At 52.8% G+C, this 20119-nt stretch overlaps 11 protein-coding genes across 11 annotated transcripts; 7 read left to right on the top strand and 4 right to left on the bottom strand.

Moving 5' to 3' along the window:
• Positions 1 to 236: 236 nt before the first annotated feature.
• Positions 237 to 1459, top strand: LTS14_002515 (uncharacterized protein; the record flags this gene model as incomplete). The annotated part of the gene is made up of 2 exons (XM_064835221.1): positions 237 to 348; positions 399 to 1459. The coding sequence occupies 2 exons, from the start codon at positions 237 to 239 to the stop codon at positions 1457 to 1459; spliced, it is 1173 nt and encodes a 390-aa protein (XP_064697156.1).
• Positions 1460 to 1935: 476 nt separating this feature from the next.
• MRS4 (Fe(2+) transporter) lies at positions 1936 to 2595 on the bottom strand (the record flags this gene model as incomplete). The annotated part of the gene is made up of 2 exons (XM_064835220.1): positions 1936 to 2498; positions 2556 to 2595. 2 exons carry the CDS (start codon positions 2593 to 2595, stop codon positions 1936 to 1938), a joined length of 603 nt encoding a protein of 200 aa, XP_064697155.1.
• A 1363-nt stretch (positions 2596 to 3958) lies between these two features.
• LTS14_002513 (uncharacterized protein) lies at positions 3959 to 5235 on the bottom strand (the record flags this gene model as incomplete). The annotated part of the gene is made up of 3 exons (XM_064835219.1): positions 3959 to 4705; positions 4764 to 5120; positions 5176 to 5235. 3 exons carry the CDS (start codon positions 5233 to 5235, stop codon positions 3959 to 3961), a joined length of 1164 nt encoding a protein of 387 aa, XP_064697154.1.
• A 1559-nt stretch (positions 5236 to 6794) lies between these two features.
• Positions 6795 to 7786, top strand: LTS14_002512 (uncharacterized protein; the record flags this gene model as incomplete). Its single annotated transcript, XM_064835218.1, has 3 exons — positions 6795 to 6845; positions 6901 to 6963; positions 7028 to 7786. 3 exons carry the CDS (start codon positions 6795 to 6797, stop codon positions 7784 to 7786), a joined length of 873 nt encoding a protein of 290 aa, XP_064697153.1.
• A 637-nt stretch (positions 7787 to 8423) lies between these two features.
• Positions 8424 to 10188, top strand: LTS14_002511 (uncharacterized protein; the record flags this gene model as incomplete). Its single annotated transcript, XM_064835217.1, has 2 exons — positions 8424 to 9943; positions 9993 to 10188. The coding sequence occupies 2 exons, from the start codon at positions 8424 to 8426 to the stop codon at positions 10186 to 10188; spliced, it is 1716 nt and encodes a 571-aa protein (XP_064697152.1).
• Positions 10189 to 10310: 122 nt separating this feature from the next.
• On the bottom strand, positions 10311 to 10754 carry LTS14_002510 (uncharacterized protein; the record flags this gene model as incomplete). The annotated part of the gene is made up of 1 exon (XM_064835216.1): positions 10311 to 10754. The coding sequence occupies one exon, from the start codon at positions 10752 to 10754 to the stop codon at positions 10311 to 10313; it is 444 nt and encodes a 147-aa protein (XP_064697151.1).
• A 602-nt stretch (positions 10755 to 11356) lies between these two features.
• On the top strand, positions 11357 to 12310 carry BNA6 (nicotinate-nucleotide diphosphorylase (carboxylating); the record flags this gene model as incomplete). The annotated part of the gene is made up of 2 exons (XM_064835215.1): positions 11357 to 12086; positions 12141 to 12310. The coding sequence occupies 2 exons, from the start codon at positions 11357 to 11359 to the stop codon at positions 12308 to 12310; spliced, it is 900 nt and encodes a 299-aa protein (XP_064697150.1).
• Positions 12311 to 12514: 204 nt separating this feature from the next.
• LTS14_002508 (uncharacterized protein) lies at positions 12515 to 13930 on the top strand (the record flags this gene model as incomplete). The annotated part of the gene is made up of 1 exon (XM_064835214.1): positions 12515 to 13930. The coding sequence occupies one exon, from the start codon at positions 12515 to 12517 to the stop codon at positions 13928 to 13930; it is 1416 nt and encodes a 471-aa protein (XP_064697149.1).
• A 370-nt stretch (positions 13931 to 14300) lies between these two features.
• Positions 14301 to 15098, top strand: LTS14_002507 (uncharacterized protein; the record flags this gene model as incomplete). The annotated part of the gene is made up of 1 exon (XM_064835213.1): positions 14301 to 15098. One exon carries the CDS (start codon positions 14301 to 14303, stop codon positions 15096 to 15098), a length of 798 nt encoding a protein of 265 aa, XP_064697148.1.
• A 63-nt stretch (positions 15099 to 15161) lies between these two features.
• LTS14_002506 (uncharacterized protein) lies at positions 15162 to 16310 on the top strand (the record flags this gene model as incomplete). Its single annotated transcript, XM_064835212.1, has 1 exon — positions 15162 to 16310. One exon carries the CDS (start codon positions 15162 to 15164, stop codon positions 16308 to 16310), a length of 1149 nt encoding a protein of 382 aa, XP_064697147.1.
• Positions 16311 to 16925: 615 nt separating this feature from the next.
• LTS14_002505 (uncharacterized protein) lies at positions 16926 to 19877 on the bottom strand (the record flags this gene model as incomplete). The annotated part of the gene is made up of 1 exon (XM_064835211.1): positions 16926 to 19877. The coding sequence occupies one exon, from the start codon at positions 19875 to 19877 to the stop codon at positions 16926 to 16928; it is 2952 nt and encodes a 983-aa protein (XP_064697146.1).
• Between the last annotated feature and the right edge of the window lie 242 nt (positions 19878 to 20119).

The following is a 20119-nucleotide window of genomic DNA, read 5'->3' as shown; positions in this document are numbered from 1 at the left end:
CCAGCCTCGCTATCACAACAAAATAACATCAACGTGCGAGATTTAATTGAGCATTGTCACGACGCCCTTGAACGAAAGCAGTAGTACTTGGCATAATCATCCAGTCCACCGGAAGGCTCATAGCTGGAAACAGGACTTTTCAAGAATCGTATTTGGACGTAAACGACAATCCTCGAAGTGCGAGTGACACTTGGGGTAGCTTCACGCGTCCGAACAGCACCTCATATAGACAAGCAATGGCTTCCACAACGGCACAGAACACTGCTCGACGGCAAGGCTTCCCGGAGCTCACGCCAGCGATCACAAATGCAGAAAAGTTCTTCAGCTTCTTCCAGCATGCTGTCACAGGTAGCAATCCAGATACTCGGTCTTCGTACAGCCACTAATCGATACCGCAGATCTTCAAGAGCAGATGGAAGCTTTGCAAAGCCACGGCACGTCGGGTGGCGAGCGAGCAGACGCCATCGAACATTGCCAAGCAAGCATCACTCGTCTCTCGGATGCAGTCAAGGATGCTCAAACGATGATACCAGCTTACGATCAACGAACATATGGCGAAGCGATCAAGGCTCTGTCGACAAAACTCCAAGGTATCAAGGAGACGCTCGCACCACGACCAAAATTCGCATTCAAATCAGGACTGGCCTTCAGTCAAAAGAAGAACGCTTCAGCAATCAGTCTAAATGATGCAGCAGAGCTCGCCGAGCAAAGACGACGATGCGTTCCGGGCTATGTGCCAGCGTCGTCGAACGAGTCGAGTATAGCCACTACACCAGCACACTTGCGCTCACCCGCCCCAGAATTGGCAGATGACCCAGTGCAAAACGAACCGGGCGCAAGCAGATCGATACCAGACACAACCCGCATCCGCCAACCGTCGTTCTCCCAGAGCACATCAGTGAAGCTTGACAACCACGAGGGCCTACACATCATCCTCCCGCCTTCAGCCAGCCACGCCACAAGCTCCGGCACACTCTCGAATCTTCATCGCTGCGTAATAGATCTCAGCTCACCAACACAACTCGCGCACCCGTTCGCCGGCCTCACCCTGAAGAACATCTCGAGCTCGCTAATAATCTGCGGTCGTGTAAGCGGCGCAATTCATCTTACCAATATCACAAACTCCGTCATCGTAGTAGCGAGCAGGCAATACCGTATGCACGAATCCCGGAATTGCCACATCTATCTCCACACGTTTAGTCGGCCGATCATCGAAGACTGCAGCGCGATACACTTCGCTCCGATACCGGATATGTACCTCAGAGACGAGGACAGAGGAGCAGAGAATCAGTTTGCGATGGTGGATGACTTCAAGTGGCTGAGGCAGGAACAGAGTCCGAATTGGAGTCTACTGAATATGCGGCGTAGAGTGAGAGAGGAGGTATGGAAAGATGTCGTGAGAGGTGGGCCTGGTTTGGGGGTAGACGACGTACTAAGGGCTGTCAACTTACCTGGGTGATGCAATATCTATTGCTGCTATAGTGATGTCGAATAGTTTGGCTCTGCTGAGCTCGCCTTGCATGATGCTGAAGAGGTCTTTCCAGTGTCTTATCTGACGTTACAGGTTCTTGCAAGCCTGAGCTCACTCTCTACTGTACAACTTGGGCATGCTCGTCGTTCAAACCGTTTGGTGAGATCTATCGCACACCGCCTTCCGCCATATGCTCTACGCCTTTGCTGTGGATAGAACCATGCTGACTCGATGGTGTTGCGAGCATGTACGTGGTGTGATGAGCTACGTGCGAGTGTACCTCCGAGATCTCAGCACTCTGCATTCCTCATCGAAGCACTCCTCATGCACGGAGTTGCGATGCGTGGCGACGAAGCTGTGTCTCGCCCAGTCCGTGGTCTGTATCCTGCTTCACGAGACCGGATGCCTTGCCCTCTCGCCACAGCGCGGCTCTGTAACACCAGACAGCTTCGGTTGAACACCTCTTATTTCTCATTCTCCACCCGAATAAAGTAAGCCTTTGCAACCTCGTACGCTGACCAGCAGATCGCAGTGCTAGGCGCGGCCGTAACAACCCTAGCCTTCATCCCCCGAAAGAAGCCCTTCGTGCCCTCTCTTCTCCATATTATCTGTGCTGCAGACACTAAACCCTTGGCTCCTCTGATCTCCATATCTGAGCTCGCTCCTCTCGTCTGTAGCAAGGTCTTGACTACGTCCAAAGGCGTCGTTGCTGCTGCCGCAAAACCTCCTGCTAGTCCACCAGCTGTACAGTGTGTCAAAGGATCATATTCCGATGCTCGTCGTTTCTGCATGACCTTTGTGAGGGACTCGTATGCGGTGAATTGGAGCGCTGTGAAAGGTACTGTCATGGTCAAAGTGGTCGGGTAAGACACGTAGAAGGCGCGAAGACCCTCTGTTCGAAAGACTGTGCGGGCGCACTCGAAGTTGCTGCGGTAAGTCGAGCCATGCACTTGCATGCGCTGTTTTATCACGTCGAAAGGGTTCATAAAAGCGTCGGAGGCGATCGTCGCGCAGGCACCACTCGTTGCTGGGATCACGTGTCAGCATTCTCTTATTTTGGCCCTGGTCTCGTGACCACTCTTACCTGCTGCCAAAGGATGGTGTCCGGCGGCGTTACCACCCATCGCCTGCTTTACGATCTCGTAGGTCGCAAAATATGCGGCATGTGCGGGTCCTGGTACACATATTCAGCTCGCCACTCCGCAGACCGCTCTTATATCCGCCACTTTTACTAACCTGCGCCCACTATCATACTCGAAAGCCCCCGCCATAATGACATGTAACCCTCGACTCTTGAAATCGTTGCTATCGCATTTCCGATACCGCTGTACATTGCTGCTGGGTTCGAGTTGACGACTTGCATTCGTGTCCGTGCGTTGCTTGTCAGCCATTGTTTGCCAGAACTAGATGTACGGGCTGGCCCACCTTGAGCAAATCGATCGGGTACATGACTGAGTGTTCCTACGTCTGTATCAGTTGCTGAGCCATGGTATTGCTTCGGATATCCCATACCGCAATCCCGGCAAAGGCGCCGGCGACCATATTCGCTGCCAGCGAGAAGTTCGGTGGTAAGGACTCATAGCTAGACCATCCATCAGCATCGCCGCCATCTTCGTAATCACTCCTTTGACTTGATCCCGTCCCGTCGTGAACGTACTCGTAATCCTCTGGTGGCTCAACAACCAGGTGTTTTTCCCGTGCAGCCATATGCCCCGACTGGGCCCCTACTATCGTGTCCACTGTTGCCCTTGAATCCACGGCAGACATACGCACGCTCGTTCTCCGTCGAGCAGTCACAGTGATGTAAGATGCCGCGCTCGATGCCTGTGTATATGGCTATTTCCTTCGTGTCTCGCAGAAGGTCGAATATTATCAGATCTCGAGATTGATCCGGCGCCCGAATGCTGTATCGGGCAAAGCTGACTGTGACCGAGCGCAATATTATCCTTTCCCGTCCCAAGCAATCAAATGCTACCGTCAAACAATTCTTCCTCCTCCAGCAAAGTACTCGTGAAGGACAACGCAAGGACAACGATTACACTTCCACCCTCCCAAGCATCAAACAACTTACGCCCGGAGGTCTCCAAGAACAGCCGGTCCAGTCCAGGTCCGTGCTTCAAAAGCCAAAGTCAGAAGCGCGAAAATTGGGCGGAGGCGATGTCATTTTGATGATGCTTGTTTCCAGCCCTTGGCAGTTTTCATTGAAGCTTTCGCTGTTGTGCCTCGGAGATCCTGCATCCGCGCATGCGAACATCACTTTTTGTGTCCGCTGATCTGATAACGATGGCCCGTCTTACGCTGCACAGCGGCTCGTACGAGAGCCATTACCGAGTGCGATAATGAGGTGAGCACGCAGCAGATATCACGAGGTTACGACCACATGCTGTCGACTCCAGATCCGGTCGATGTAGCCTGCACTGTGCTCGAAGATGTAGAAGCAGACAACGGCACGTGCGTACCAAACTCCTGTTCTAATAGGTGTACATCTCATGGTGTAATTCTCGCCCTCCTCATCTCATCAAAGCAGATTTTATAACCCTCCGCATGTGGCCTCTCCTCCGTGAAGCCAATACTCCGACTCGCTGTCGGATCATAATCCCGTCGGAAAGGGATACCAATAACATCCTGCATGAACTTCCAGCTCGTTGCCTCTAGCGCACCCTCTTTGAGCTGGTTCTTCGAAACCCAATTCGCCCATTCCTGCTGATGACTCTCCATCCATTCCTGCGCTGAGAAGGGCTCACGGTCTGAGTGTGGTGCCACGCCCACAAGACCGAAGTACGAACAGACTTGAGGCCAGACTTCGGACCAACTTGTTGCTGGACCGTCAACGACGTTGAAGGCTTTGCCGCTTGTTCTGTCGGGTACCAGGCTGGCGAAGATGTGGAAGCGGGCAAGGATGTCTTGGGATGTATCTGTATGTAACGCCATCCAGGCATCGTTATTTCCAGGAAAGCGAACTTCGCTACCTTCGCCTTCGACTGTCCTCCAGAGCGATAAGAAGAGGCCGAGCGCTTGTGCAATGTTCATGGCATTGTTCTGAGGCACGAAACCTACGATAGCATCGGGACGGATCTCACAGAAAGTCCAGGGTTTTGCTTCGGACGCTCGTTTCATGATGTCGTATTGTTCGTAGTAGAAGATGTTGGAGGCGTATGGTTCTGGTATGCGTGGGGTTGATTCGCTGTGTGGAGGATTGTATGGCACCTTGTCATTGAATTCGACGCCATACGCCTTTTGGTCATGTTAGCATGCTGCCGGTCCGGTATTGAATGGTCATGCTCGATCATACCTTCCCACCCGTCTGCAGAGTGAAGTACATCATATTCGGACAGCAAACCTCACATGTCCCGACCGCATTGGTAAGGATCTCGCAGTTGATGCGCTTGAGCTCTTGGTAGTCGCTGCCATGACCAGAGTAGGCTGCGAAGTAGACATGTGTGGTGTACTCTATGCCTGGAATATGCCGGATACTGAAGAGTGTCTTGTTGCGATCCGTCAAGTCAAGGTCGCTGTAAAGCTCAATCCTCTGGTCATCTGGCAGCAGAGCGACATCTTTCTTCAGCGGGCGGTTGGTCACACCGATGACTCTGGAAAAAGTGGTGGGTGTCGGGTAGGAGAGCAGTTGCTTGACTAGAGGGTAGCCTGTCTATAGTCCTGTTAGCTCGTGGTTCGATGTTGCTCCAAGCCTTAGCCAAACTTACCACGCCAGAGGCGCCGAAGACGAGAGCTTGGTAAGCTGTTCGTGGTGGTTCTTCAGCCATTGTAGCGGTACTGCAGATGATCGCAAGACAAGAGAAAGTGCAAGAGGTGGTGAGAGAAATGAGCCTTACCAACCCATGCGATATCTTTACCTTTGATTTTATCCGTCTGATCCGTCAGCGACGCTAATATGTCATAACCAGCTTTCTTGCGACTACATCTCCATTATATGATGGGACGGATACGTAGAGGTGGTGTCATGCAGGGTTGGAGCGGGGCACAATTGCAGTGTGGGTGGCGATCTTCATGTCGATGAGGAGGTCACGGAGGGTCGCGGGGGAGTCGCGCAGGGAGTCACCGGCGAGTCGCGGTACGGCTTCTTAGCGTCGGTTAGAGCCGAGCAAATCACGGTAGTAGACAAGGTTCCCGGCTAGCCTCCTACGCCTCCGTACGACTTCAACACAACTCCGTACCACGTTCACCATCTCTCTATAAGCGACAAGTGATGTCCGCATCGTTGGCGCCCGAGTGTGACGATGTCAAGGAGTCAGTAGCCATCATATCTCTGGCTGTACGGCTATTAATGCTCAAACAGGCGTTACGACTCCTGTTTTCTTAAATGGTATAGTGAGAGTACGAAGACTCTACAGTGCTATCTACGATGATATGCTGATGGTAGCAGAGTATCTACGAGGGACGGCGACTACAGACGAGTGTGAGCCGCTTTTCAAGCAATACCGGACATGCCTAAACGTATGGATCCCCGTGGTTATTGCGAAGCCACCGTTTGCTGACGGGACGAAGAAAGCACTGAAGGAACGCGGCATCGATCAGATGCTGGAAGAAGCGAAAGCTGACGTCAAAGAAAACGATGCAGAGTATATGAAGCCAATAGGGCGGTGACAAAGTAAACGGTGGATTTCTCCTTTCCGGACTATGCTAACCAATCTGCTCTAGCATGGGGAATGGAAGCATAGCGATGGCGTCTGGCGTTTTGGCATACCATACTCTACATCATCGACCACTTCATGGATTGACCAAGATCCTTTATATGTGTTTGCGACTTACTTCTGAGCAGCAAACTCGACGAAGTGTCATATATCTGGCCACCAAGATCTCCGCCCGTCGTGCTGGATAAATGCCTACTTCTCTTCCCTTCCGACTGGATATGTATATAATCTCCCTCTAAACATAATATGCTCCAGATGTTCTCCTTCTTCGCACAACATTCGGCTTCCTTGCCTGGCTGCTTGAGCATCAATTCACTACAAGACATCATCGACTACAGCGATGGCCGGAGGCGGCGCTCGTAAAGCTTTTGCGCGCAAGCCAGACAAAGCCGGTGCATCGTTTCGATACTGTGACTGGAGCAGGGCCTCAAGACGGTAGTGAATACTGCAAAATCATTCAACGTCACGCGTCGCCTGTCTGCAAACACAAGGAGCCTATTCCGCCACACTACATGTATCTTCGCTCGCGGATCTAGTATCTGTTCACTTTCCACATCGCTCTCTGCGACGGCCCAGCTTGATATTCTTGGCCAAACCTCTTCTGCTGACAGCACATCCTCGCACGAAGCTCCATCGTTGGACACAAAGCTTTGGTACTACGTCCCGAGAACATGAAGCCCTTCAGCTGGGCCATGGTGTGCAGGGAGCCGTCTGGTGATAAGGTATATTGGGCAGATTTAGTCACTTTATGGGACATGGCTGACTAGCTACCACTAGATTGTGCAGGCAGGAGAGGACGAATGGATTACTCAAAAGAAAGCTACGACCACTGGCGTAAAGGTAGGCTCTACATGCTCGATTATCTGCTGGCTGACAATACATTTCATACTGACCATGCGCGCAGATAGTTAAATATGATGGCGTCTGGATGATCGAGTCCTACGCCACCATCCTTCGGGAGGAGAGGCTTGTGTTGGCTCGAGTGAAGAAGGCATCTGATCTCAATCTCAAGTGTGGCATCTTCCGCCTACCACTCGAGCTTCGTCTGTCCATCTACGACCTCGCTGTCGAGGCGCACAAGCTCCGAGTCTTCCTTCGAGGTCAATATGGACAACCCACCGGCATCACCCTCCCCGAAGTGGCGTATACCAGCAAGCAGGTCCGCACTGTGTTCCTTCTCCGCCAATCGGAAACCACCGCATTTAGCGTTGAGAACGGCCCAGGTAATGCAGCTTTTCAGGAGTGGCTCGCCAGTGTGGACTTCTCCAGTGTCTCAAACAACTACAAGAACGGCTTCGACGCAATCAAGGCGTTGACCTTCCCTTTCTTCTCCCGATTCCCGCTCTGGGTAGTCCCAATACACAAACCAAACAGCAACGTGCAGCTGATGGAGCGCTGCAAAACCCTGAAGACTGTTTCTATGGGCTGGGCGAGTGTCACGCTTTTCAACATCAATACTGGAGCTGGAAAGACCATGGATCAGTTGAGGGCTGAGTATCGTATCGATGGGCTCCTACAGCTGAAGAATTTGGAGACGATCACTCTGGTTGGGTTTGGTATGAGTGCTTCAGCATCACCCCAGCTACAGGCGCTTGCAGACTGGTTGAAAAGCAACTGGAGTGGTCACCCTGAGCGTGAGCTCGAAGTGGTGTTGTTGTTGTAGATGGATATGGCAAGTTCGAGATTTTTGAGTCTAGAGCGAAAAGGGTCATAAGTCTCTTCGAGTTATGGGGATCGTTTAGATTGTAGGATTATAGCTTCAGGTCGTTCCGCGACGAATGTAGGCGATGCTCAAGCACGCTTTATGTGTGTGTTGTTCGCGGTCCAAGCAGTATAACACTGCACTTCTAGTACTGCAGTTCCAAACCAGAATAGTATTCGCAGCTCTAGTGTCAACGTTTAGATCTCTACCGCTGGTGTGCCGCATCCGAACTTGGATTCATTCTCTTCTGATGCCTGAGGCCTATCGTTGATCGATTGTCGATTCTCGGTTCGATCTAGTCTATCTGGGATTCTTCCTACACCGAGACCGAGAGCTTTGCCTGTCTAGTAGCACCGTATGCATATATGTAGGACAATTTAGAGTTTGAACCATGGCGCCTTGCAGCCAACATCGTCATCGCAGGATTCCCACCACACACAAGCTTGTTTGGCAGGACACGCGACAGCCGCGAAGGACGATCATGTCAACGATAAGAGCTAAGGCAGCCCTTTCACCTTTCTCTTGTAATGAAACGGTAGGTAGACAATACAGCCTACCCTGTCGCGATAAAGTATGAGCTTATAGAAAGCTTGTGACGATGAGTGAGACTATATTTGCCAATAATCCGAATCCTTTTAGCCAAGAGGAAGGCCAAGAGCACCATGGAGGCAGCGCCAACACTGCCCAGAGCACAAGCAATCAGCCACTCAGCGACCTTGAACGCCAGCAAGACGATGCTAGGAGTGCCACAGCCCTCGACTCGAAGGACACTCCAGCAGCCAATGCGCCAGAAGTTGACCAGCAGAATAGCACGAAGAAAGTAGCTTTCGCACCCCCAGAACCATCTCCCGGAACAGAAGGCCGTCCTCTAGCACCCATCACGAGCGACGAAAGCACTAGTAGCTCACACGGCCTGATCGACAAAGTCAAGACTGTTGCCGATGAGAGAGCACCACATGTTGTCGAGAAAGTCAAGTCTGCAGCCCACAAGCTCCATCTCGAAAGCATCCAGACAAGTAGTGTAAGCAGGGTTTTCAATCCAACATCTGCGAGACTACATATCAGACGACACCGGGATGGCGATTCTCTGGAAACGACGCTTTCTCGTGAGGAGCAATTAGCTCTGTTATGGCGATCGAGAGACCAGAGGAAGGGTCGAGGCTCGGTGGCGGTGCGCTCGTTTAGTGTCGACGACGTCAAGCAATCTCACACATCACCTCGGAAGCAAGGTCGGGCGACACGAGTAACGAAGGGTATCATCCGCATGTTCACCATATTTCCATACTGGGATATGGCTTTCTGGAGCGGCTGGTCATATACAATTGGATCTGCGCTGTTCGTGATCGACGGCGCCTTTTCATGGTCTATCCTGGCATTCCCATATACCGAATTCGAAGGAGAGGAGAAGTACGGCGTTCCACTGTGCTTCTTCTTCGGAGCACTATTCTACCAAGTCGGAGCCGTAATGGCATATCTCGAAGCTGTGAATGACGGCTCTTTCCATGGCTCAGCCATGCGAAGGGTACTTGAAGGCCACGACAAAGAGCAGAAGGAGATGCTGGACGATAAACTGCACGACTTCGTCCATCATATGGTTCCTCATCATCGCTCTAAAGGACGGCAAAGTAAGGCCGATCAAGCTGCAGATCAAGTCGACCCAGAAGCCGGCTGGGCAACCAAAGAAGGCTTCGAACGGCCAGGTTCAATATACCCCGATGGCAAAGCACCAGCTTCCAGACGAGGCGGTGTGGACTTTGGCGGCGAGGAGGAAGAAGGAACGTCGAGCGAATACGCTACATGGCGCTGGTGGCCGACATGGCATGCGCTCAAAACTCACCACGTCTACGAGATTGGCTATGTGGCGACAGCCATACAGTTGTTCGGTGTCACTTTGTACGGGATCACATCGATTGTGATTCTGCCAGGTATACTCGATAGCCTGAACTGGTGGCAGACGGATGGAGCGTACTGGGTACCGCAGATAGTGGCAGCTGCCTGTTTCCTGATCGCCAGTCTGATGTTCATGTTCGAGACGCAGGAGAAGTGGTGGAAACCTGAGGTGAAGGTGCTGGGGTGGTGGATCGGTTTCTGGTCGACCGTAGGATCTGTAGGCTTCGAGTGAGTACTACGAGTACATAACAATGGGTTGTGCTGATAATGATGGCAGGCTCTGTGCGGGTTTCGGTCCAGCAGGAATTACAGTGACAGGATACGAGTATCAGAGCTCGCTTTCTAGCACATGGGGCTCTGCTGCGTATCTGATCGGCAGTATGCTGCAGTGGTACGAAGCAGTCAACAAGCATCCAGAGCAAGAGTGGGATGAGCCGGGTGAAATGAAGACTTGGCAGATACATCCTTTATGATTTATAAATATGATACGCCAACCTATGCAGGCCAAAGTCTGTGCGCCGACCAATGCAAAAACATACCCGATGAGCCAGATCCAGGAACGACTGTGGCGCGAACAAATTCAGTCGGGTAATGCTCAAACTACGAAGCCATCGAGGGCATGGTAGTTGAACTTCGCCTGACAAATATCATAGTTGAACGAATCCTCTTCGACACTCGACGCCGGATTCATCAAATCCAAAGACAACTGCTGCAACGCCACAATAGCGTTCTGTAGGTACGCGATAGCCTGCGTATTTCCGCTAGCGACTGTAGCCTGGTAGGGGCCACAGTGCTCAGCACCTTGGACTCCGTTGCTAAGAACACCGATTTGTGTCGTGCCGAGGGCATAGTTGGTGGCAAAGCCGGTGCTGTTGGATTGGACAATGTCGTTGGTGAGGTTGATGATGGTGAGCTCGAGGTCGCGGATCTGCATTTGAGGGACGTTGTAGTTTGCTGCGCCGTTCCTGGCTTGTATGATACTGGCGGGGGCCGCTATGGTAGCTGTGGCTGAAGCCAGGGTGAAGATGGTGGAAAGCATGATTTTGATGTCTGAAGATGTTTTGCTATACAAGCTGAGGTTCCAAGACATAGGATTGTGAGGTGATCGCTGAGGAGATGAAGTGCACGACTACACTTACGCCAGCGGTGTACATATATACTGCTCAGAGGTATACTAGGTGGGCGGAAGCGTGTGGTAATCAACAATAGAACCTTCGAATGCTGATTTTGTCATTCGGAGACATTCTTTCTTATCGTGGAGTTGGAGAAACGTCTGAGTGGCCTAGATCGTGGTCATGGACCCATTGCACGAGTGATAGGTTGCAGCGGCGGTGGATGGAGTAAGCAGCAAATGCGCCTAGGCTAGTGTATGTACTACAGGAGGTGCAGTGAGCAAGGTGGCGAGTCATCATGCTCAATTGCGAGAGAATGTGTCCGGACAATGACGGTACAGTAGCCTGTTCTCATGATGTTGTTGTGACAAGAGATGTTGGATTGATGTGAAGTGAAGTCTTGGTGGGGCTAAGGACGTTGGCAGTTCAGCGGCCGAGAATATGGTTACGTCAATTAATAATGATCTGGTCAACAATCCATCTCTCATCCACTTTCTGCTGACCAGAAGGAGTTTGAGGTAGCTGCAACATGCCTACAACTGAAGGAGCCCCCGGCCATGGCAATGTGGCCCATCTACTTCCACCCTCGTGGAAGCGTAGCGTGACAGCGTGGCTCGACGAGGATACTCCATCCTTCGACTATGGAGGATTCGTCGTCGGCGAGTCACCTGCGGAAGCTCGATTGCTAGCAAAATCCCAGGGTGTCCTTGCTGGCGTCCCATTTTTCGATGAGGTCTTCCGGCAGCTCGACTGCACGGTCGAGTGGCGTGCCAAGGAAGGCGATGAGGTAGGGAAGCAGAAGGGTGAGAAGCAGCATGTTGCAACAGTACGAGGGCCGACTAGGAATGTGCTTCTTGGTGAACGTGTGGCACTCAATCTGCTGGCGAGATGTTCGGGCATAGCGACGAAGAGTGCGGGTCTACTGGGCCTGCTACGGAATGCTGGATACAAGAACACTTTGGCAGGCACGAGGAAGACGACACCAGGCTTTAGACTGGTAGAGAAGTATGGCATGCTAGTGGGAGGATGCGATCCGCATAGACAAGATCTGAGCGCTATGACAATGCTCAAGGACAATCACATCTGGGCTTGTGGCGGCAGCATCCCAACAGCAGTCAAGGCAGCCAAAGCAGCAGGAGGATTTGCAGTCAAGGTCGAGGTGGAATGCCAATCTGAACAAGAAGCTGATGCAGCCATCGAGGCTGGTGCGGATGTGGTCATGCTAGACAACTTCACCCCCGAAGGTGTACGGAAGGCGAGTAAGAGTCTGAAGGAGCGATGGGGACGAGATAGATACCTGATTGAGGTATCAGGTGGATTGACGGAGGAGAACGTGGCTGACTATGTGTGTGATGACATTGACGTTATAAGCTCGTCGAGTATCCATCAGGGTACGAAGCACGTTGACTTCTCGCTGAAGGTCGTGCCGAAGGAAAAAGACGCGAATGGGAAGCTCGGCGGTGACGAGAGCAAGGACGTGTGAATGGGGATCCATTAGGTCTGGCGTGGAATTCAGTGAATGTCAAGTGAAGGCGAAGCGTGATTGCACATTGACCGGCCACCACGCGAGACATAAAAGCTGATCACGAGATACACTTTTCAAGAACCTGCCACGTTCTTACTTACTCGTATTACATTCTGGTCGAACCTGTGGCCACCACCGCATTGTTTTAAGACACTCGATAAGATGCCATTCGCGTTCAACGGTCAGCCGCCTGCTCTGCAGCAGAACAACAACAACACCTCTTCGCCCTTCACGTCCTTCACTCCCACAGGGCAATCTCCCGCGTCATCCTTCTCGGCCACTACACCGCAAGCTGGGTTCTGGGCAGCGTGCTCGACACAGTCTTCAGTGACGGGGCCAGGCATGAGAAGTCAGCAAGCTCAGGGACCTCCCCTCTCTTCGCCATCCCACGAGCAGGACCTTGTCGCTGAGGAAGCTCGAGTCTTGTCGACTTCACCATCAAGCGACGCCTTGTCACATGGTCTACAGCGGCTACTGACTGATCGTCCGGCGGACTTCAGTGATCGGGAGAGGGCGGTCGATCGCATGCTGCAGGAGTATCTTTCGGAGCTTGGTGGCTTGGAAGGAAAACAGCTTATAGCCAAGGGTCTGCATGAAATAAGGATGGTGGGCGACACATTTGCGATCCGACACCTCATGAGCTTCTTGACGGAGGAAGTGTTGCGTCTGCAGGGGCCAATCAAGCCACGCATCCCTCCGCCTCGAAGCATGCATGGTGAACACCATGTCCAGCAGTCGTCGATGACAAGCTCAAGCGCACAGAGACACCGTCCTCTACAAAAGCCACTCTCGATCGAGGATGAGTCTGAAGATGAATATCAAGGGTCCACGACATCTGAGATCGAATCGTTCCGCTTCATGGGTCTCCCAGCCGAGCTCCGCGTTCGGGTCTATCGTGTGCTATTGTCACCTATTGGCTTTGTTGAAGGTCGCAACGACAACGAGATCTATACGGCCATCGTGCGCACCACGAAGCAGATCCATCACGAAGCTCGAGCCATGCTTTATGATAACACATTCTACGTGAAGATGAACATCCGACTCGGCGCCAACTCGCTGTTCGAGCGCAGCTACGTTACAGACGTCGGTCTAGGTCTGCTAGAGAAGGCTATTATCCTGCTAGACTTGACCCACATCCACAGCACAAACAACAACGTCTTCGACCACGTTGATTGGCGCCCTTTACAGGCCATGGCTCGCTTGAAGGAAGTGCGTCTATTCTCCATCGATCATAAGAGTTCCGCAAGCGGCCCTGAGCGCGTTGCGGCAATGATGGAGCGTGTGATGGAGCGAATTCCGAAGACGTGCGTGGTCCGTTACGGTAAGGCGTCCTTGATGGATTACGATGCGCAGCAGGATGCGACGGAGATTGCAAGTCATAACGATGATCGCGACCCGATCGAGATCGACGACGGTCTGCTGGCAAGATGCGGCAAGGATGTTGAGGGCTCACAGGGTAGCAAATCTGGACCCACGAGGGACTATAGGTACCCGGAGAAGCAAGCGTTCGCTCTGAAGCCGCTGTTCGCAGAGCACGGCTGTTCTTCAATGGACGACAGCATTGTGCTGGGTAGATAGGGCAAGGCTGGACGGCTTGGCATAGACTATGAACATCATCATGCTGTGGGTAGTACGTGGCTTGCAGACGGGGCGGCGGGAGCAAAGCTGCTATCCATGTAAGATTGTGAATGGCACGAGACACTGCGCATGTACTGCTACATACCGTCCAACTTGTGAATTTGCTCATCGCGTCTAGACTTCGCCGTCATGTGAGATCTCCATTCACCGCACGCGAAGAACATTTTGTGGGGCCGAACTAGCGCGAACTCTGCACATCAGCATCTCATCTTTCTTTGACTGGACTTCCACCTCACGCGATCGCTCCTGTACGGTGCTGCTATCACCACATTGCGATACTCGAACCACAGTCACCTGGCCTGGCATCGCAATGGTGTTCAGCTCCACAGGCGCACCGGCCTCGGGTGAAGAGGGCACACTCTCGTTCGGCTTCTCGCAGCCCTCGCATCGAAGCACATTCGAGTCGCCGCCCGCCACAATAAGCCCTTCTCATCTTGCGTTCGGATCAACTAGCGCATCACTCCGACCTCAATCTCCATGGACCAAGCTCATTGGCACAACGATATCAACTCAGCTTAACAAGCAGAATGTTGGATCGACCAAGATCGACACTAGTAAAGTCGAGCGATCAACTCCTGTCAAGCCTGACGGCAGTTTTCGAGACCCCCTGATTGATACCGTTGAACGCGCGATACAAGGCCGACTCACACCTTTCGGGGCCGACACAGTCTTGACCGAGTACACAGGCCGAGATGACGATGGCGATGCCGGTCCAGATACTGCAGTCCTGCTTCAGGGACTCGAGGCCACCAGAAAGGACAGTCCCGAGCTGTTCAAATTCATCCGCTTCTTGTTCGACAGAACAGCCGAGTTTAGTGACCACCAGCAGAGGCTGCCTTCTAGGAACAGTACAGAGCTTGCCGAAGGTGATCGCGAGGCTCGTCTGATGAAGCTCGAGAAGACACTTGTGCCCTTGGTGCATGCCAAGCTTGTGGAGATCGGTGTCTGCCATGCAGAGCCTGACAGGCATGGGATTATTCTAGACAACAAAGCTCGAGTCATCTGCCATGGCGCAGTCTTGGCTTCCTCGAAGTTGGCGGTGCTGGAACTATTGAAGGAGGAGTCTTGTGTCACCAAGGCGAAGGCATCAGCTATCGAGGACATCTGATCATGGCTGTGGGAGGAGCTGGAGAAGGGTCGACCTACACCCAAGAAGCCGTCCAACCCAGCTATGGTTGCGCCCGAGATTCGCAGGGGTGGCATCTCGCGAATGGCGTCCGCACATGCCAAGGCTCAGAGAAGATATGCTGCTCTACTCAAGTCCTGTCGGTATGCTGCACCCACCGCATCGATGCCACGCAACTGGGACGCAGAGGACGATACTGCTTGTTCCTGTGCACGGACTCTGACCAAGCGTGCTCCTACGCCGAAGCAGCTGCCGGTCTTCACGAGGGAGGCCTTGAGAAGTCTCGAAGCCGTCATGATCGCGGTGATGAGATCGAACTATGGAGATGAAGCCATAGTCGCTCGTGATGAAGTTGTCTCAAAAGTAGTGAGCACACTTGGGAATGCGGCGTTACGAGAAGATACCGCGACGACGAAGACTAGATGGGTGGAGATTTTGCAGGCTTTGGGGTCAAAGACCAGCCTGAGGATGATCGACCAGATCGACAAAGTGTTCAATCCTGCCTTCAAGCACCTCTCAGCCAACCAGATCCCCTTCCGATTTCTTGATCTACCGCCTGAGCTGCGGACCTGGATCTACAAGGACTTGTTGACGCCAGGAAAAATTGCGATGACCAGCTGCGAGCACGATTCTGCTTTACGCACGGAGAGCAAGGCGAAGCTGAGCTTGCTGTCCATCTGCAAACAGATGCACAGCGAGGCAAAAGGTCTGATCTTTAAGAATCGCATCATCATTGACGGCGTCACTTGCTCGGCGCCTTTATTTATGTTTCCTCGACAGCAACTTGCTCTGCACATCCTGCCTCAAACGAGGTCGCTGGAGATCGCTCTAGCTGTCGAAACCGTCGTCAGCGATTGGTCGCAACTACAAAGGATGACGGGTCTCAAGCGGCTGTCGGTTGCATTTGTGGAGACGTCGTACATCAAGCCAGCCCATCGCGCGCGTGTGATTCGAGATATCATGGCAGCTGCCCCGACTGACTGCGAGCTGACTTTCGGGGATAGTTCGATGGCTCATGCACGTTGCCGAGAACGAGCAATGAAGCTTACTTCGGACAAGACTACTTGGGTTGTGCCTGACCAAGATTCGGTGGACAGCGCTGTACGGAAGGCTCGTAAGATTGCGAGCAGCCCCTTCTCATTCGTCGTTCGAGAGGCGAAGTATGATCTAGGTGATCCGTACAGCGATAGCTGAGCGCAGGTGGACTGTGGACAGTCACAAAGTAGAGAGGAGCGCTCGAGGGAGGGAGGATCCCGGTTCCTTTGCGGACGTCACCATTGAAGCTGAAAATGGAACAAGGGATTCAAGAAATTGACACGAGGGTGGACTGCATAGAGCGGACGTATGACGGATATAGTATGGCTCGGTGCAAGAAGTGTGGCGCTGCTTGGTACGGGCAGGTCTGATTATAAGTTGATCGTTTGGGTGTTGGTACGATAATGAGATAGCGAGTTGCACAGTACTTGAGGAGTCTTGGGATTAATATATCATGTGTATAGTAGCGCAGCATCAAGTCATCAAAGTTCTCCGCGATTTCATGCGATCCAATCGTCCGCCGCGACGCGAGATGTTCGCATAAGGGCCTATGACTTGTCTGACGCCGTGCACCAGGAACACGAAACCATGGTAACGCACCCAGTACTTTGCTCAGATACACATTTAATACAAGTGTCCTGCCCTCATCCTAGGTACTGATACAAGCCCACGCTATGCACTCACCAATGACTATACGCGAACTCTCCACCAGGGTATCATACGCCTCCAAACCCATCAATCCAACGCCACCCATGCCATCTCGAGCCTGTTAACTCAAGCAAACTGATACTTTGGTCTCTTGAAAAAATGCGCCTCGGTATTCAACACCCACTCATCCAGACTCCACGTCTCAGCATCATCAAACAAAAGATAAAAATACTTCAGCGTCTCCGCCACCCAAAAACTCTCCATCTTATCCTTCTGCTCCGGCGCCATCTTCGTCACATCGTCAATACCCGCATTACCGTACTGGCTTCGTGTATGCGTATCGATGGCGATGAACATATTCCAGCCCATGTCGCGCCAATATTGCTCGCCTGTGATGCGGTACATGTAAAACACGGATTCGATGGCTTCCGGACGTAATATGTACGATTTTGATCGCAGGTGGACCATGCCCGGTGGTAGACGTTCGTCTTCGATTTTCTTGGCGACGAATTCTTGGTGAGATAGCGGAACTGGAGGTGTGTAGAAGGAAGGTGGTGGGGCAGTGGGTCGGCCGTCCGCCGGTGCTGCTGTGGAGCTAGATGACTGTGTGTTTGAAGGAGAAGGCGAAGCCATGGGTCGTGGCGGTGCGGGTTCGTCGGCGAGCTGTCGTTTCTCAAGATTTGGCGCTTCGGCTCGCGTGAGATCGATAGCATACTCCTCGATCTTGTCCTCCGAAACACCCAGCTTCTGCACAACATGCTTAGTGCCCAGGTCCATGCCGCCGTTATGCTGGGGTGCTGCCGAAGTGGATGCCGAATCCGTCGCACTGCTGCTGGCAGATATGGTGCTAGTGTTTGGGATCCTGTTAAATGCCTCTACAGCCGCAGCTGACTCGTACAGCTTTGGCAGTACCGTCCTTGATGCCTCATACGGGTCCAGCACCTGATAATACGCTGTCTCATTCCACTTACAATCCTTCCTGTCTTTACAAGGCATAGCCTCGAAGGATTCGGGCATAATACTAGTAGTCGTGCTGTTGTACGCCCATATGCACCCATCGGTGAGCTTCCGGCCAATTTCCACATGTTCGGGCCGGTCGAATAGCTTCCCGCCCAAAGCAAACATGCCTCCAGCAAAGCAGGTCAGATGTTCGCCTTCTGCAACCTGTTGCTTGATCATCGATCCATCGGTATGGTTGATTGAAACCCTCATGAGGCCAGAGATCAGTAGATCACGATTGTCGATGGTCATTGGCCTGAGCAGCAGGTTTTCGATCACCGTGTCAGCGCTGTAAAGGTACATGTCCTTGTACTGTTCCACAAGCCCGCCTAGCAACATGTACTCCTTCGGCAGATATTCGTACGTACTGTCGCTCATCCCGCCCAGCGTGAAGGACTCCTGTGAGTATATACTGGTCGAAGCCAAGCCTTGTGGTATACAGACTTCTTGGCCAGTCAGGAGAGCTTGTGCCGGATCTTGTGGTGCACGCCGCACTCCAGTATCGTCAATGGTGGCGTTACGGGGCGGAGATAAGAAGTGAGTATTTTCGAGTTGCCGCTTCACCTTCGAAGATCCAAGTTCGCCGAGCGCCTTCTCAGACGACTTCGCAGCCGCAGTGCCGGCCTTGCCAGTACCTCCGGACGCTCCGCCTAGCACTTCCGCCCCGTTCTGCTTCTCCAGCTTTGCCTGTGCCTCGAGATGCTGCTTCTGATCCATTACAGTACCAGACGAGCTCACTAAATTCGGCCCAGCGCCCTGGCGAACAGGTAGACCGGCCTCCATCATCGTACCACCCGCCACCAGCTGCTGATTACGACTTGCCCACGCCGCGCTCCGAGACGAACCTTGTACGTTGTGTGCCGCAGACTTATCGCATCCTGATCCGTCTACATACGTCGGCCACATGCCAGGCAGGCGCGTGTTGTTCTGCCAGACCTCAAATGCGTCGGTGATGCGGGCAATGGCATCGTAGTACTTTGGCTCGCCAGTCAGCTGTGCGAGGCGCGTGAACTCCAAGCTCAAGCTGCCGAGCTCAGCCATGATAATCCGGCTCGAGGCACGCTTGCCTTGGGACGCGAAAGCCGGTCTCCATTGGTAGTACGTGACAGGCATGCGATTCGGAGTATCAAAAGTGCTGAACAAGACCTCTGCCAGCTCCACCGCCTTGTCCAGCAGGATGCGGTACTTTGCTCCCGAGATATCGTACGCACCAACCAACCCGCCCAGATATCTGATCGTTGTCTCGAATAGTGGGATGTCCATCCTGTTAGCGGTCGTGAAGTCGATCGTCCGTACGTGCTCCACAGCCTCTTCGAAAGCGTCCTTCATACCCATGATCCACAACGTATCCAAAGAATCGACCAACGTAGCTCCCCAGCCCATGAAGGGATTGTTAAACCCACCAGATATCGGCTTAACCTCATCCATCCCAAAAGCCATGTCGCGATATCCTGCCCATGCGTGCTCCGTTGCCTCTTTGATGATCGCCAACCGCTCGACATCTGGCTTGCCTGCGTCCTTGCCAGCGTACTGTATCCGCGGCATAGGTTTCGAGCTTCCGGTGGGGAGCTGCATTGTGGTGGAGACAGGGTATAGCTCAGGCTGCTTCGTCCAGTAAATCGTGGAAGATGTGCTCACTATGTCCGAATTGTCGATTCGGCCTTCGCCAAACTCTGCAGGAAGTAGGTCGTCATCAGTGATGGGAGGCATATATGCAACAGCAGGCGTGGTTGTGGGAGCAATAGTCCGGGTCGTCGAGTCCTTCGAGCTCGCTTTCGAAGCTGGCAAGACGTTGCTGCTGGCTTCTACTCGTGCCGCAGATTTCGTCAAGGACGAGTCCCCGAGAACATTCTTAGTCGGTCTGAGGGTCAGTCGAGTGGTGGGTGCATAGGTTGGTCGAGGTAATGCTCCTGCAGGTTCCTGAACTTCGGGCTTCCTCATCACAGCTCCTCCACCCACCACCTTTTCCGTAACATAGTCGCGGTAGGATTCCACCTGAGATTTCCTGGTATAGACCACCACGACCACCAGAAACAATACTACCACCGCCACGAATCGGATCCGTTTGCGGCCGACCATCGTCTCCTAAGTGCTGCCGTCGTTAATGATACCCAATGCCTGCGACTCCAGAGGCACGGCAATGGTAGCGTAGAGGACGCGCCAGCAAGCAAGATCGTGGCTGCCATTGCTTCCCAGATCGAGGGAGTCGCGACTCTACTCCATAAGACTGCCAAGGTTTTGCCAAGCTGAAGTAGACATCCCCATGATTCTTATTAGTGGACACTGCATGAGGTCCTTTGCGGGGCAATCAAGCCTCATTT

The sequence above is a fragment of the Recurvomyces mirabilis genome, assembly GCF_035927965.1.
Source record: "Recurvomyces mirabilis strain CCFEE 5264 chromosome Unknown scaffold_5, whole genome shotgun sequence".
Taxonomy (NCBI): domain Eukaryota; kingdom Fungi; phylum Ascomycota; class Dothideomycetes; order Mycosphaerellales; family Teratosphaeriaceae; genus Recurvomyces; species Recurvomyces mirabilis.
The sequence above is the reverse complement of the archived record's forward strand: the minus strand, read 5'-3'. Positions and strand labels throughout refer to the sequence as shown.